The sequence below is a fragment of the Populus trichocarpa genome, chromosome 7 (genome assembly GCF_000002775.5).
Source record: "Populus trichocarpa isolate Nisqually-1 chromosome 7, P.trichocarpa_v4.1, whole genome shotgun sequence".
NCBI lineage: Eukaryota > Viridiplantae > Streptophyta > Magnoliopsida > Malpighiales > Salicaceae > Populus > Populus trichocarpa.
Window position 1 is genome coordinate 13,105,569 of NC_037291.2, and position 18,001 is coordinate 13,123,569.

General features: G+C 31.4%; 2 protein-coding genes across 2 annotated transcripts; both read left to right on the forward strand.

Annotated features, from left to right (window-relative positions):
• Positions 1–7,800: 7,800 nt before the first annotated feature.
• Positions 7,801–10,692, forward strand: LOC112328202 (uncharacterized). Its single transcript, XM_024605340.2, has 5 exons — positions 7,801–8,259; positions 8,672–9,173; positions 9,303–9,504; positions 9,601–10,107; positions 10,218–10,692. Exons 1-5 carry the CDS (start codon positions 7,866–7,868, stop codon positions 10,551–10,553), a joined length of 1,941 nt encoding a protein of 646 aa, XP_024461108.2. The 5' UTR covers positions 7,801–7,865; the 3' UTR covers positions 10,554–10,692.
• Positions 10,693–13,830: 3,138 nt separating this feature from the next.
• Positions 13,831–16,910, forward strand: LOC7486089 (uncharacterized). The gene is made up of 5 exons (XM_052454364.1): positions 13,831–14,277; positions 14,862–15,363; positions 15,544–15,745; positions 15,848–16,357; positions 16,463–16,910. The coding sequence occupies exons 1-5, from the start codon at positions 13,884–13,886 to the stop codon at positions 16,796–16,798; spliced, it is 1,944 nt and encodes a 647-aa protein (XP_052310324.1). The 5' UTR covers positions 13,831–13,883; the 3' UTR covers positions 16,799–16,910.
• Positions 16,911–18,001: the final 1,091 nt, after the last annotated feature.

Genomic DNA, 18,001 nt, shown 5'->3' on the forward strand with positions numbered 1-18,001 from the left:
TTTATGAGTACGTTTAAAAAATATTTTTTATTTAAAATTATATTTTTATTATTATTTCAGTGTACTGATATAAAAAAATAAATTTAAAAAAAATAAAAAAATATTTTAATATATTTACAAATAAAAAATATTTATAATAAATAAAATATCTGCCTTAATCTCCAACACTGGGTTAAATTTTAATTTCTAGTTGCAATCTTATCATCAATCAATAAAAAATATCCCAACCTGTGTATTGAAAACTATCCATAAAAATAATAAGTTGGTCCACATATTCATATTAATTAAAAAAAAAATCCCACAAAAGCAAAGTGTCCATGAAACATAGTATGTATAGTTTGAGTGATTGCACTAAAGTAGATGGTGAAATTTTCTATTCCATGCGGGACCAAATTAATACGCAACCAAGATTATGTTATTTATTACACGTCATCATCATGAGAGACTTCCAATAACATAAATAGTAATAAAAAATAAATCATCAAATATAAATATAATAGATAAAAAGTTAAAAATTAAAAATTAATTTTTTTGTTTTTGTGAGATAAATATAAGATTGAAGATTCTCGTCTCGTACTTTCAGGTCCTGTTTATTTTTACGTTTTTAAAAATATTTTTGAAAAAATTTGAAATTTTTTTTTATTTTAAATTAATATTTTTTTGATATTTTAAAATCATTTTAATATGGTAATATTAAAAATAATTTTTTAAAAATAAAATAAATATTATTTTAATATATTTTTAAATAAAATATATTTTAAAAAGCAATTCTAACTACGTTTCTAAACATGCTTGGAATGGACTGACTTAACCACATGCTACCGCTACCGTAAGTCCACCAACGAACAATGTAAGGACACGTCTTCTGAGATCCATAATCAACTGTGTCACCTCGCCACATGCAAGAAAAAACAATGTATTCTTTTTTATTTAATTATAATATATTAAATATAGATATTTATAAGAAACATAATAATTTAAATTATAAAAAAAGATATTTTATCAGGTGAATTTTTTATATAATGTATTCTTTCTTTTTACAAAAACAACATGCTTTTTTAATAAAAATAAATATATCCCATAGGATAAATATTTATAAAAATCTAAGTTTTTTTTTTAATTATAAAGAAAAAAAATATTCTTTCAATTAAAACTTCCTTTCTTTGTTTATTTTTCTTGTTTTAACAAAAATATATTTTTATGAGAATTATTGCTTTTTAAACAAAAACTCATCATCATTTGAAAAGTAAGCTTCAATAGAAAGAAAAAAAAAATTATAACTCCATAATTTTTACGAGATAACAGAAAATTACAACTTTTTTCTCTTTTTTCTCAAGACACATGGATTAAAATATAAATAAAATAAAATTTAGAATCTAAATATAAAATTCTCAACTAAAAAGACTAGATAATGAAAAATAATAAAATATATGTTTTGTAGTTGGAATTTTTTAACCCCCGTCAAAAAAATATTTGCTTAGCAAAGATGCGATTTTCTCCCGCGTCTATGGATATATAATTCAGATTTATCTAATCTCACTGGTTGTTGATTAAAAAGGATAACGGATCTTCTCTCTCTCTCTCTCTCTCTCACTAATAGTTGTTAAGCCCAGCGGAAACCACCGCAAACCACCGGAACAACGTTCTTAGACATAAAGAATATAAAACAAGAAAAAATGGAGGAAATAGGGACCGGAGTTGAAAACAATGGGAAAGTTATGAGTGGGAACGCAGCAGGACATGGGGAGAGAGGAGTTAAACAAATAAGGGAGAAGACAAGTAAAGAGAAGGAGAAGACGAGTGGACACACGTCAGAGAAGACAGGGAAAAGAAAGAAAGAAAAACGATGAAAGAATAGTCAAAGAAGATGGAAAAGAAACGATAAAAAAAGAAAAAAAAGAGGCAAAAGTAAAAAGACGAATAGACACACAGGTGAGATGATGGAAAAGAAGAGAGAAAGAGGAGGAGCATTAAAAAAGATAAAGAAAAAGAAAAATAAATGGGGCCTATGAAATTGGGAAGTGATGGGTTATAGTTTTCTAAAAGCCTTTTTCCATTTAAAAGCCATTACATAAATGTTATAATTCAAAATGAGATTGTGTCTTTTTCAATGTTCAACTCTAAGTTGGACCATGACACGTCCGCGTCCAACTCTAAATTGGATTATGATATGTCCGCACCCAACTCTAAGTTAGGCCGTGGCTCGTCCCCGCCCAACTCCGTGTTGGGCCGTGGCTCGTTCGGGTCCAATTCTAACTTGGGTCATGGCGCGTTCACACCCAACTTCACGTTGGGTAATGCCGCGTACGCTCCCAACTCTAAGTTGGGTAAGGACATGTCTGCACCCATCTCTACCCCTCCTACGTTGTATAAAGCATATCAAGTCAGGTAATATAAAAGTAAGCTTGAGTATACAGAAAAAAGGTTCGAAATCTTATACTTTGAGACATAAACACAATCCTTCTTCTTCTTCTCTAACTTCTATATTTTCTTCTCCTTCTTCCTCTCTATCTTCATAAAAGCTCATTAATACCTTCATTAATGTCTTTTGCCACATAAAAATACTTCGTACTGACTTGATCTTCGGAGGGTCCCCCATCAACATCCTTAGGGGTCTATAAGGGACAATGTGCAGGTATTCATTGAAGAGAAGATTTACAACCTTTAAAGATACCTGTCAAAGAAGAAGTCATTGCAGTCAGAAAGTGAAGGTCGTAGAACACATTGTAAATGATATACAAGGATCTTAAGGAATAAGTCGTTCCAGAATATTCCCTGTGATTTTTGTATCCTCGTCAGGAAGAGAAAAAAGGGGAAAAAGTCGTCAACCTGTAACAAGATCACAAGTCATAGATTAAGCGTGTTAATCCGAGTTCATCTTAGTTAATTCGTATTAAAAAAAAAATAAAAAACAATATTGGTTTTGAACAGAAAACTACTTTATAAAAAATTAATTTTTTAAATTGAGCTTTAACTAGATTTAACCACGATCAATCAGGTCAATCGATCATGTTTCTGATCAATAAATTATAGATTAAGCGAATTAACATGGATTACTCCATGTTAATCCACAAATCTATGCCCAAGCCCACTCAAATATAATAATAATTTACTTAGACAATCATTTAGAAGATGAGATCAAATAAACCGTTAAAATATTCTCATCACGTAGCTGATTGGCCCTTTGTTCTATGGCCAATCCCATAATTATTTCAAGAGATTTTTCATAAGTATCTTTTTGTTTAACTGTTTTTTTCTCCCTTTATTACTATTTTATTATTAATTGTCTTTTAATGCTTAATTCTTCAAAGGTGTTTCTTTATTGTAGTTTAATGTTACTTGCTTTAATATATAGTTTATGTTCAAAACTTTTTTCTGTTAAAATAGGAATCACAATCACAAAAAAAATTGAAAATCTTTAAAAAAATAATATTTTTCTAAAAAAAACTTTTTAACGGCCGGAATTCTCAGCTCATAATTCCACCTATTTATTGAAACATAGTAAATAAGCATATTTGATATCAAATTAAAAGTAGGGTCTATTTATTTTTCTGGTTAAAATTTTATCGAAATTTAATCTCTAACATAAATTTTTTTAACATGAAACAATAAAATGATTTAAATAGATTATAAGTGAATAAAAAATTGATCTCAAAGAACCTTTAATTGACATATTTTGGTGAAATCCAAAAACCCTCTAAAAGAACTCTATCCCACATAGAAAAGAAACAAAACTTTCTTGGTGTTTATAAAATGAGAAGTTGAAAAGTTAAGATTGAGTCCAAATAGCACTCAAGCTTTTATATGGGAGATGTCCTAAGCAAAGTGGACTTTAGAATTACTTTTTCCAGCCTATTATTTTGTCCAGTTGTCGTGAATGTTAATAGTCTCTTCTAGAATCATTTTCTACAAACTTCAAATGTTTTTTTAGCTAAGAAATTTAGATTTATAACCGCCATGTTCTGATATAACTCTTCATTTATGGTGACTAATCAAATATTGATAATAAAGAGATTTAATTATAATTATTATCAAAATTAATTCTTTAAGCTTTTAACTTTTAAAATTTACTATATAAAGAGGGGGGGTGAAAGAAGAGTTTCATATAAGTTTTTGTTCTATATTCTTACACACAGTTCCTCACCTCATTTTTACTATTTTCCTTCTCTTTTTATGCTTTGTGTTTCCTTCTAAATCTATAGCTTATGTTCACATTGTTGAGAGATAATTAAGTTTTTTTTAAACTTTAGTTCAAAGACCTTGTTCACATATTGCATACATTGTAGTTGCACAAGAGAGAAATAATAAAGCTTTAAGGACAAATGACTCATCATTGATAACAACAAAAGTTTCATTACTTTAAAGTGCATCAACAAGTAAATATCATCATTTGTTTTAATTTAAACATAAAACTTTTTATTATTGGTATGTTTGTTAGAACTTTAAATTAAATTGCAAGTTTGAATCTATGCTTAATATGAATGCTAGAATTCTATTAATATATTTATGTTGAAAACATGTTTGCTATGAGTTTTTGTTTTGTATGCTTATAGATTTAAACTTATATGGATTGTAAGTTTTCTTAATATTTTTTATGTTTTGAATGCTCTTGTTATGATAAACTAAACATCCTTATTGCTTACAGGTATAATATAATTAAAATTTTTGAAAAAACATTGCCCGAACTAACTTTTCATACTCACAATGTTTTAATGCACACATGACTTTTTCTGTGTAGAGCAGGTACGTTAATGGTAGACCATCGTCAATGTTTTTCACCAATAGTTTGCATGACACAACAATCATGACATGACACACCAATCAATGAACAACAATGGCTAGCCAATGATTTTTTCCTCTACAAAAAAAATGAATAGACTGACAAACACTATTTTTTCCTCTAATAGATGACCACTTTGAACATCAATTTCCTCCAAAGGACTTTTTTTAAGGCGAATTGCACAGCCATTAATCAAGGCCATTAACCTAACCATGGAAAATCTATTTTCTCCGTGAAGTTTTTTCACGACATCATCATTCCCATAACAACATACAAGTATTCTTATGATGTTAAGGATCATGAATCTCAGCTTTATAATTGATTTGTGTGATTTTCAATTTAGTCCCTCCATTTTAGAGATTTACAGTTTAGTCCCTAAACTTTGAAAAATTACAATTTGATCTTTAGAATGTAAATTGAGATTCTGTATAGAATTGAGGATGTATTATGGGTGAGATTTCATTATGGTTATATATTTCTGTCATTTATAGTTTGGTCTTCGAAATCTTGTAAAATTATGTTTTAGTCCTTGATTTCTAAAAATTATTGTTTTTGTTTTAAGAAATATGAATTGTTTCAATTGTGGTAAACCTAGTTACTTTGCTCGTGATTGAACTGAGCCAAATGTAATGTTTAACCACAATCATCCCTCAAACTTATACGTTAGCAGTTGTTTAATGCTTGCTTTATTTGTTTCTTTTTGGACTGTAAACTCAGGAGTAACCAATCACATAGCAAGGGATCGAACAATCTTTGTGGAATTTTATCAAATTTAAAAGTGAAGTAGATACATATACATGGGGAATAATGCTTCCATTGATGTGCTAGGGATTAGTGCCTGCAAACTAAATTTGTGGGGCGGTCGCACATTTTATTTTCATGATGTACTCTACATTCTAGAAGTTTGACGAAATCTTATTCCTATTCTTGCTTTACTATAATTGGGATATTATATTGTATTTGTTGGTTGTTGTGTGAAAAATATATCTGGATAATATTTTTTGTGGTTCTGGTTTTGTATTAAATAGTTTTATGGCATTAGACACCGTTAATGTATATATTAAGGATGATGCTTTTATTTACGTTGTTCTAAGTTCTAGCATTATTAATAATAGTGATATCATGTTATTCATTATTTGTTTTATGGAATATATTGTGAGTATCATATAATATAATTTATAAAGTATGTTGATAGACTTAGATTGACTCACTCACATGAGCAATCACCTCTAGCGCTTGTAAGGTAAGTAGAGATGAGACTATTTGAGTTTTAATGCTCAATAAGCAACTTGGGCGTAATGAGAGCAATTTTAACTTAAATTAATTATTTAAAAGTCACATTGGTTGGGATCAAGATGAGGTTTTTAAATAAAAGAATCGATATGAATGAATTTCTACCATTTATGTGTCTATTATGATTGAAGCCAAGTATGAAATTATTCATCCACCACTAATGATAGCGAGCAAATTAGAATTTCTTATTTAAAGTCTATATTTTATGGCTACAAGACTAAAACTTGTATGATGTATTTTTTCTAACAAAAAGAGCAACGGCATACACTCTTTTTCTTTAGATAAGAAAAGAGTACGCTCCATTATAGCATGTATTTCATACTACATGTGCTGACGACTGTTGCAGGATTAAAGAATGGATCCCTGCTTCTTTAGTATGTGAGTCTTGAAGATCATGTATAAGATCTTAATATCTTACCCTTTGTGATTTTTGATTGTATGATGAGATGATGTGTAAATAATCGCTACTTTAAAAGTATATTTTATAGTCATGAAATGATTTGACTTAAAGGAATACTCCTAGGAAAGCGAGTTAAGTAATATCTAATTGATATGAAAGCAAAAGGAAAAGTAATTTTAGTTCTACACATGTTACTTGTATTCACCGGCCGAGATCATATCACTCGAATAAATTTGATATGATTTAGAATACTTATAATTGTAAGGATGGATTGAGTATGAAATTCATGAGGGATTGAATTATTTTCAGTCGTGTGTAACTAAAAATGCTTGGGTATATTAGTACACTTTAAGGAGTAACTAATTATGAGGTTGATATCTCCTATATAGTCTGTATTAAGTGTTTATATTGGAGCTCTTTCCACTACGTACTTCGGGCCTCCCAGTCTATGCTCGCGCTTCTAGGCCTTTTTTTTTTAATAAAGGGTGGAGAACCTTTCATCCACCCTTTCTTTTTATAATAATAATAATAATAATAATAATAATAAACAAAAAATATCTCTACTTCCAAAAGTTTAGCCAATATAGAGGTGGTGGTTGGAAATTCGATCCTTTTTGTTTTTTTAACTTTTAAAAATAATTTAGTTATTCGATGAAATTTTTTTTTTTTTTATTTTCATTCATGATTTTTAAACCATGAGTGTAAGGTTACTGATTCCAGAAAGTAGCAAACTCTGGAATAGTTTTATACAATACAATAAAAATCATCAAAGCACATATATGGTTATGCCTTTATCAAAAGTGGGGGACCATTGCGACTGGCTAGTTTGGTGTGTCAAAAGCTTGGACAAACCTCTCTTATCCTTTTCATATTCGAGTTCGACTAATTTCTTCAGTTTACAATATTATTTTAAGATTAATTTTCAAGCAAATAAATTAAATTTGTTTTTTAACGATTTAGTCAAAGTTAATTATGATATTTACATCAAGACCAGAATTTATATATATAACCTACAAGAACTAGATTTGAATCCCGATGATTATAAAACCCTTATTTGAATTTATATAAGATAATGGTTGTTGTTGTTGTTGTTGTTGTTGTTCAAGAAATTTTATTTCAAAGTTTTCTAGAAATTAAAAACCCTTATTTTCCTATTTTTGTACTATATCTTACCACATTAACATGTAGCAAAACATAGCGTCGGTCATAGACTGGGGGCTGGCTACATGTGTATATTGACATACAAGCCACTTGAATTGAAGAGTTGTCACTAGTTAAATTTTGCCACAGGAGAATATTTCTCTATAAATAAATACTCATCTCCTAAGCTTCTCCAAATAAACCATTCATTTATCATCATCATCATCATCTCCTTCAAGCTAGTTCTGTAACATGGGAAAGGAACTAGAGCAATCCATGTTGAGAGAGACCACCCATAGAGCTCAAGTTATGACCTTAAAAAATACTCGAACTTCTACCGTTTTGGAAAACAACTCACCGTCGGTCACAACACTTAGCTGTGGTTCTTCATCTTCTTTAATATCGTCATCTATTGAACATCTTTGTGGTTCCTCTGAATCCTTTAGAACTCTAAATAATGGTGGCACAAAGGGTAACTCCACTGAAAGAAGGCTGGCATGGTTGCGCTCTCAAATTGTTGGCGATGATGTAGAGTTTGATTCTCCATTTGGTAGAAGAAGACTCACCTATGCCGATCATACTGCCTCCGGCCGATCTCTTCGCTATATAGAGAATTTCATCATCAAGAATGTTCTTCCCTTTTACGGTAACTTATTATTGTTTTGCTTGCTTCATTTTATTTTATAGCTAGACTTCATAGTTTTTTACTTTTTTCCATTGTCAAGTTATCAAGGGTACCACTCACACTTGAAACCTAAACCTTCCATGACCCTTTCGGAACATGCACGACTTTTAAGAATATGAATTAAGGCATTGTTTGACTTGACTTTTGTCCTATAAAAAAGTAAATTCAAATCAAGTGATGTATATCATTTGTTTGTTTCCTTGCAACTATTTGAATTAAACAAATCACACTTGACCTGGGCTCGTCTTTTCTTACTTTTTTTATGACACAACTCTATCTTTCGTGAGCAAAAATGTTGCCGGCTATTTTTTTATGACCCAGTATAAATTAATTTTCTTCGGAGGTCTTAACTTTTAAGAATTAACGCGTACAGGTAATACACACACTAGTGACAGTCATGTGGGGCATCGGACCACAAAAATGTTGCATGAAGCTGCTGAATATATCAAGAAATGCTTGGGTGGTAGACAAAATGATGCAATCATGTTTTGTGGGTCGGGCACAACCGCGGCTATTAAAAGATTACAAGAAGTAATTGGGATCGCCGTGCCATCAACTTTGAGAGAGAGGCTGATAAAATGCCTGAGTAATGAAGAGAGATGGGTAGTTTTTGTCGGTCCTTATGAGCACCACTCGAATCTCCTCTCATGGAGGCAAAGCTTAGCTGAAGTGATAGAGATAGGTTTAGATGACAATGGCTTGATAGACATTGAAGATCTAAGACGACGACTTGAAACGTATAGACATGCAAACAGGCCAATTTTAGGCTCTTTCTCTGCGAGTAGTAATGTGACAGGGATTTCCTCAGATACTCGAGGAATTTCTCAACTTCTTCATCAATATGGTGGATTTGCTTGTTTTGATTTTGCTGCAAGGTAACACAAAATTTATTCTTTTTTATTATTATTATTTTTTATTTATCGATAAAATAATCAATAAATTAATTTCAATCATCTATGCATGACGTGCATAATTTTAATTTTATTTATTGTATCTGAATGTAGCGGCCCATATGAGAAAATTGACATGAGATCTGGAAAGTTTGATGGTTATGATGCTATTTTCCTTAGCCCACACAAATTTCTTGGGGGGCCTGGATCGCCAGGAATACTTTTGATGAGAAAAGCCCTTTATCAATTGCGATCTTCTGCTCCCTCAACTTGTGGAGGTGGAACTGTTAACTATGTAAATGGTTTCAGTGAAAAGGCATGCCCTATATATTCTTCTATTTTCTCAAAGTCAGTGAGCAAACCCTAGCTCAGATTTTAACTAAAATTAATATTTCTACATGATCAAATGCAGGATACACTGTACTTGAATGATATAGAGGAGAGAGAGAGTGGAGGAACTCCTCAAATAATCCAAACCATCAGAGCATCGTTGGCTTTCTGGGTTAAAGAATATATTAGCCACCAAGTAATTAAAGAACAAGAGGATATTTACATAGAAAAGGCACTAAACAGGCTCCTCCCAAATAAAAATATATGGGTTTTAGGTAACACGACTGCCAGGCGACAAGCTATACTGTCCTTTCTCATATACTCTACCTCGAACTCTTCATCGACTGGCATGATACATGAGCGTGATGGAACTGATAACAAAGACGTCAATGATGAGGTTCTTTATATGTGGAGAGAGACAGGGAAGAGAAGAGGCAAACCTCTCCACGGACCTTTTATAGCAGCACTCCTTAACGATGTATTTGGTATTCAAGCTCGAGGTGGCTGTGCTTGTGCTGGACCTTATGGTCATAATCTGCTCCATGTCAACGAGCCTAGCACCCTAGCCATCAGATCTGCCATAGAAAAGGTGAATGCTTTTTTTTAAAATATATTTATGTTCCTGAGATTCACGAATTGCCGCTGCAAGTAAATAGCAAAGTTCGATGCCATTACTTTTAATTTATGCTTTAATTGCAGGGTTATGCTGGAGTGAAGCCAGGATGGACAAGACTTAGCTTCCCCTACTACATGTTCAACGAGGAATTTGAGTTCATTCTTACGGCAATTGAGTTTTTAGCCATTTACGGCCATCGATTTCTCCCATTGTATCACTTCAACTGGAAAACTGGTAGTTGGACTTTCAAAAAAAGGGAATTTAAAGACCTAGTGGTTGAAGAAAACAAGGACAATATTAACAAGTTTGAATCATATCTGATAAGGGCTAAACAGATTGTAAAACTCCTTCCCAAATTCCCTTCCCAGCGTAAGATTCCACAGGACATAAACCCCAACCTCTTGTTCTTCCAGGTCTAGTCTACCCTCTCTTGGCTGCTAATCATTCCTGTGTGCAGTCATGTTGATTAGTTTAGTCCTGTGGGATGTAATTTTACAAAAGACGGGAATCTTGTGAATATTTGTATTTCTTTATATGGGTATAAGTAGTCTTCCTTTATTTCTCTTTCTTGTTTTAAATAGTTATTAAACTTGGCATAGCCTATGATTATTCTAAATTAACTCAGAACTAACTCAATTTAACCTGTATTAATATAGTATAATATTGTTTCAAAAACAAATTTTATAAAAAAAGAATTAAATAATATCTTTTTTATTTATTTTTTTAAATCTAAATTGGATTTCAGTTAGATTTTGATTCGATGAGTCAAATCTTAAGTTGATATATCATTAAATTACTCAACCCAACCAATTGAATGATTTATAATAATGGTGCTTTTAATCATTCACGAAATCCCTTCCTTAATTGTGACATTTCACCTCCTTGCACAATGCATAAAACATAAATTTTACTTGGGCGCGCACTCGAGCAAAAGAATTTCCATTGGTGAAACGTTCGGTCAGCCTGAAGCAATAATAGAGGTCAAAATACAAACTAGATTCATGTGGACAAGCTACTATCTAAGCATAATACTTCTTCCAACCAAGTGCTAGTATAGTGTAAGATGTTATATTCTTTTTGGCAGGAAGTATATATACTGATCAGTGGTAGAATACAGACAATTATGAAAGTAGCCATCAATAAAAATGTTAGTGGTAAACAAATATGTTGGTTTTAAATATCATACACGCAGTGAAAATAATAAAACAAAAATATTCAAGAATTTCTAAAATTCTGTTAGATAGATCTAGAGTTGTTAAATGATTTATTACCTGAAGAACTAATATTTTTCGGTTTTGAATTATACTTTAATAGCTATGTTGTCGTAAATTACAAGTCGTTTAATTATCTGATTTCCAATATCAATTCAAACAAAATATTAGTGAGAAATCTTCTAAATTTTGATTTTTTAAAAAAAATATTATACCTAGAATATTAATTCTTTATTACAATTTACATGATTTCCGTAGTTTTTTGATCTACCTTAAAATCAGGCTGTGAGGTATGGTATTGATTTGTTGAGAGCAAAACCATAGGCGCCATTGCATGTTCCTGGTTTTCCATTTCCTCTGCTGGTTTTTTTTGTTTGTTTTTGTTTTCCGTTTACTTTTAATCGATTATTGGCACTGTCCTTCGTCACTTTTTCATGCAAGAGTGGTTGGTCACCTTTTAAATCCTTACAACGGGACTCGTTGCTTCCCTTTAGATAGCAACTCGCAAGGTGGTGTCTAACACACTTGACGCGGCATTAATTCACAGAGAAGAGAAGGCAAGATTTTTGCACGACAAAATGGATAAACTTTTTTTTTTTTTTTTTTTACTAGAGCGCGTGGTTGCTTATTTTCTTCAAGTACTGGTCACAAGTTTGAAAGAGTCCAAACCATTTTCTTGAGCATTAACATTCACCTTAATTGGTTGTTTTCAGTTGGAGAAATGAGTTGATCAGCTTGGTTGCTTGAAGCAACTTGGTATAGTTTATAAACCCGGTTCGAGGTTCTAAAGAGTTAGGTTACGAGTCACATGAATTGAGCTAGTTTAACTTAGAAAAAAAATGTAAAAAGATATTTGAGGTGAATATCTTACATAGAAAAATTAAAAAAATATTTAATATAATTGTAGAATATATATATAATTATCTCATAAAAAAATTAATAACAGTGTGAATAAAGCACGCGCATATATATATATATATATATGTATGTATAAAATAAAAAAACACTAGAATTGTTGAATATTTATATTTAACCCACTTGTATAAAACAACAAGTCAACAAAGAATTGTTGCTAATAACTTCACTAATCCCTGAAAGATTTAGAAATAGATGAATGAAAGTTTGATTATATATATTGAAAAAGAATATCTTTAATGAAATTAAGAATGAAGTCATTATGAAGCAATTTTAAAATATAAAAACTTGAAAAGAACAATTATAGTGTAAGTTTTTTCATTTTAAAAATATTCATAAATTAATTTTGTTTGACATGAGTTAGTACATATATTTCAAATTGATTTCTCTATATATAACACATGTATATAATATCAAGTATTTATTAATAATTTGCCTATTCATTTTAAAATTCTTGGCTCCACCATTGATTATACGAAAATGACTTGATAGACATTGTCGATCTATGATGGCAACTTGAGTATTTATAAATTAATTTTGTTTGATATGAGTTAGTGTATAATTTTAAATTGATTTTTTTATACATAACCCATGTTTATATAATATATAATATTAAGCATTTGTTCATTTTAAAATTCTTGGCTCCACTGTTGACTAGACAAAAACAACTTGATGGACATTATCGATCTATGACCGCAACTTGAGTCATAAATATGCAGACAGGCCACCTTTGGAAAATGACATGAGGTCCAGAGAAATTGATGGCGGGCTATTTTTCTAAGCCATATAGTTTTCTTAATGGGGCTGGATCGTCAGGAATATCTCTGTTAACCGGAGCTCTGACAGGCGATCGAGTTTTTAGCCATTTACGGCCATCGATTTCTCCCATTGTATCACTTCAACTGGAAAACCGGTAGTTGGACTTTCAAAAAAAGGGAATTTAAAGACCTAGTGGTTGAAGAAAACAAGGACAATATTAATAAGTTTGAATCATATCTGATAAGGGCTAAACACGTGGTTTTCTTTACGGGGCTGGATCGTCAAGAACATCTCTGATGATCAAAGCTCTGAATCAGTTGAGATCTTCTCCCCCAGCTCAGCTTGTGTATTAATTGGTTAGGTAGTTAAGCATTAAATGTATTAATAAAGATTAATTTTCATATACCAAAACCAATCATTAAATGGGTGGTTAAGCATTTATATTTATCTACTTCCTTCTTTGACTTTATGAATAAATATAAATGTAAATATAAATTTTGATATAAATATAAGATTATTATTATTATTGTTCTGAGAGTTATTCAAGGAATTTTATTTCAAAGTTTTCTAGAAATTAAAAACCCTTATTCTCCTATTTTTGTACTATATCTTACCACATGCATTAACATGTAGCAAAACATAGACGTCGGTCATAGACTGGGGGCTGGCCACATGTGTGTATTGACATACAAGCCACTTGAATTGAAGAGTTGTCACTATTTAAATTTTGCCACAGGAGAATATTTCTCTATATATATATATATATATATATATATATATATATATATACTCATCTCCTAAGCTTATCCAAATAAATAAATCATTCATTTATCATCATCATCTCCTTCTAGCTAGTTCTGTAACATGGGAAAGGAACTAGAGCAATCCATGTTGAGAGAGACCACCCCTAGGGCTCAAGTTACGACCTCAAAAGACACTAGAACTTCTACCGTTTTGGAAAACAACTCGCCCTCGGTCACAACAATTAGCTGTAGTTCTTCATCTTCTTCAATATCGTCATCCATTGAACATCTTTGTGGTTCCTCCGAATCCTTTAGAACACTAGAGATTGGTGTCCCAAAGAGTAACTCCACTGAAAAAAAGCTGGCATGGTTGCGCTCTCAAATTGTTGGCGATGATGTAGAGTTTGATTCTCCATTTGGTAGAAGAAGACTCACCTATGCTGATCATACGGCCTCCGGCCGATCTCTTCGCTATATTGAGAATTTTATCATCAACAATGTTCTTCCCTTTTACGGTAACTTATTATTGTTTTGCTTGCTTCATTTTATTTTATAGCTAGACTTCATTGTTTTTTTCCTTCTTTCCCTTTTCAAGTTAGCTAGCAAGGGTAGCACTCACACTTAAAATTAACCTCCATAACCCTTTTGGAATACGCAAGACTTTCAAGAATATGAATTAAGGCATTGTTTGACTTGAAATTTTGTCCAATAAAAAGAAAAGTTAATTCCCATCAGGTGATTTGGATCATTTACTTGTTTTCCTGCAACTATCATTTGACTTGGACTAATCTTTTCTCACTTTTTTTTATGACACAACTCTATCTTCTGTTAGTAATTAATGATGTTGTCGGCTATTTTTTTTTTCTTATTTTTTTTTGTGACACAACTCTATCTTCTGATATATCATCCAAATTAATGTCACCGGTTTGGTTTTGAATTAAATTGATGTACATATATATAATTTAATAGCAATTGGAATTCTACCATTAATTTAAATAAATTAAATATGTAGTGATCCATACTCTGCAACCTTACAACTATCGTCTCAGTATAAATTAATTTTCTTCGGAGTTGTTAACTTTTAGGGATTAACGTGCAGGGAATACACATACTAGTGACAGTCATGTGGGGCATCGGACCACAAAAATGTTGCATGAAGCTGCTGAATATATCAAGAAATGCTTGGGTGGTGGACAAAATGATGCAATCATGTTTTGTGGCTCGGGCACAACCGCAGCTATTAAAAGATTACAAGAAGTAATTGGGATCGCCGTGCCATCAACTTTTAGAGAGAGGCTAATAAAATGCCTGAGTAATGAAGAGAGATGGGTAGTTTTTGTCGGTCCTTATGAGCATCACTCGAATCTCCTCTCATGGAGGCAAAGCTTAGCTGAAGTGATAGAGATAGGTTTGGATGACAATGGTTTGATAGACATTGAAGATCTAAGACGACGACTTGAAACGTATAGACATGCAAACAGGCCAATTTTGGGCTCTTTCTCTGCAAGTAGTAATGTGACAGGGATTTACTCGGACACTCGAGGAATTTCTCAACTTCTTCATCAATATGGTGGATTTGCTTGTTTTGATTTTGCTGCAAGGTAACACAAAATTTATTCTTGTTTTTCCTTCTCAATTTTTATTCATGAATGAAATAATTAATTAATTAATTTCAACTTTCTATGCATGACATGACATGCACCTATAGATTTTAATTTTATTCATTGCATCCTTAAGTGTTGGCTTCTTGGTCATATATTCGTCCTTTTTTCTTAATGTAGCGGCCCATATGTGAAAATTAACATGAGATCCGGAGAGGTTGATGGTTATGATGGTATTTTTCTTAGCCCACACAAATTTCTTGGGGGGCCTGGATCGCCAGGAATACTTTTGATGAGCAAAGCCCTTTATCAATTGGGATCTTCTGCTCCGTCAACTTGTGGAGGTGGAACAGTTAACTACGTAAATGGTTTCAGTGAAAAGGTATACCTTATATATATATATTCTTTTATTTGTTCCATGTCAGTGAGCTAACCTTAGCTCAGATTTTAACTCAAATTAATGTTTCTACATGATCAAATGCAGGATACACTGTACTTGAATGATATAGAGGAGAGAGAGAGTGGAGGAACTCCTCAAATAATCCAAACCATCAGAGCATCATTGGCTTTCTGGATTAAAGAATATATTAGCTACCAAGTAATTAGAAAACAAGAGGATATTTACATAGAAAAGGCACTAAACAGGCTCCTTCCAAACAAAAATATATGGGTTTTAGGTAACACAACTGCCAAGCGACAAGCTATAGTGTCCTTTCTCATATACTCTACTACAAACTCTTCCTCGACTGGCATGATACATGAGTACTGTGATGGAACTGATAACAAAGACGTCAATGACGAGGTTCTTTATATGTGGAGAGAGACAGGGAAGAGAAGAGGCAAACCTCTTCATGGACCTTTTATAGCAGCACTCCTTAACGATGTATTTGGTATTCAAGCTCGAGGTGGCTGTGCTTGTGCTGGACCTTATGGTCACAATCTGCTCCATGTCAATGAGCCTAGCACCCTAGCCATCAGATCTGCCATAGAAAAGGTGAATGGTTTTTTTTAAAATATATTTATGGTCCTGAGATTCACGAATTGCCGCTGCAAGTAAATAGCAAAGTTCGATGCCATTACTTTTATGCTTTAATTGCAGGGTTATGCTGGAGTGAAGCCAGGATGGACAAGACTTAGCTTCCCCTACTACATGTTCAACGAGGAATTTGAGTTCATTCTTACGGCAATTGAGTTTTTAGCCATTTACGGCCATCGATTTCTCCCATTGTATCACTTCAACTGGAAAACTGGTAGTTGGACTTTCAAAAAAAGGGAATTTAAAGACCTAGTGGTTGAAGAAAACAAGGACAATATTAATAAGTTTGAATCATATCTGATAAGGGCTACACAGATTGCAAATCTCCTTCCCAAATTCCCTTCCCAGCGTAAGATTCCACAGGACATAAACCCCAACCTCTTGTTCTTCCAGGTCTAGTCTACCCTCTCTTGGCTGCTAATCATTCCTGTGTGCAGTCATGTTGATGAAAAGTCACATAACTAGTTTGTATGCTATATATATTTATTCAATAAAGTTGATGAAAAACATATTTGTGTCATTATCTTTATTATCTATGTATTAAGATAATTAATGAGTAGTATCTAAATGAAGAACTAAGATTCGATTAATTTAGGTTTGGATATACAAGATTAATTCATTATACCTACGGTATACTGAGTGGAGTATAAATAATAGTTTTGAATTCAAATACAAGTATGTATAATACCAAAACTAGCCTTAATATTCACTGTCAACCCTAATACAGAGTGGCATGTCAATAGATTCCTTTAGCCACCATCTCCGGTTCGAACCGATTAACGGGATTAGCGATGCTAACATGGCATGTATTAAGGATTTAAGGTTATTAATCCAATTATAAATGGGAGTTGAATCTTGATATTCAAATAAATTAATAGCTGTAGTTGGATCGTGTTTTAAAAGAAATTTTTTTTTTTTATGTTTTTATATTTTTTAATAAATTGATGTTAAAAATAAATTTTAAAAATTAAAATATATTATTTTCATATATTTTTAAATAAAAAAATAAATTAAAAAAACAACATTTATCATTATCTCAAACACTAAAAAAACCCCACCTATCCTCGCACCACAGCCTTAGAAGCCAAGAAGAAGTATATTTATAAATATTGGAAGTAATATTTATTATATGTTTAATAATACAATATAAGTAGTGTTTTAAAAATATTTTTTATTTGAAAATATATTAAAATTATTATTTTTTTTAGATTTTTTTATTTTTAAAATTAACACATTAAATTGTAAAAAAATACTTTAAAAAATTATTATAATATTGTTTTCAACTATTTTAAAAGCAAATTAAACTCTTTTTTTAAAGAGTTTAATTTGCTTTTAGTTGTTGAGATTTGGATGTATAATTATAATCTCAGCCTTTAGTTGTTGAGATTTGGATGTATAATTGTCATGTGTACATATCATTACAAGCTATATTTTTAAATTCTGATTAGTTTTGAGCTTCCAACTTATTTTTTATTAAAATTAAAAAGAAATTGTTTTAAATTAATATTTTAATAGTTTTGGATATTTTTGATGTGTTGATGTCAAAAATAAATTTTAAAAAATAAAAAAAATTATTTTAATATATTTTAAAACAAAAAATAC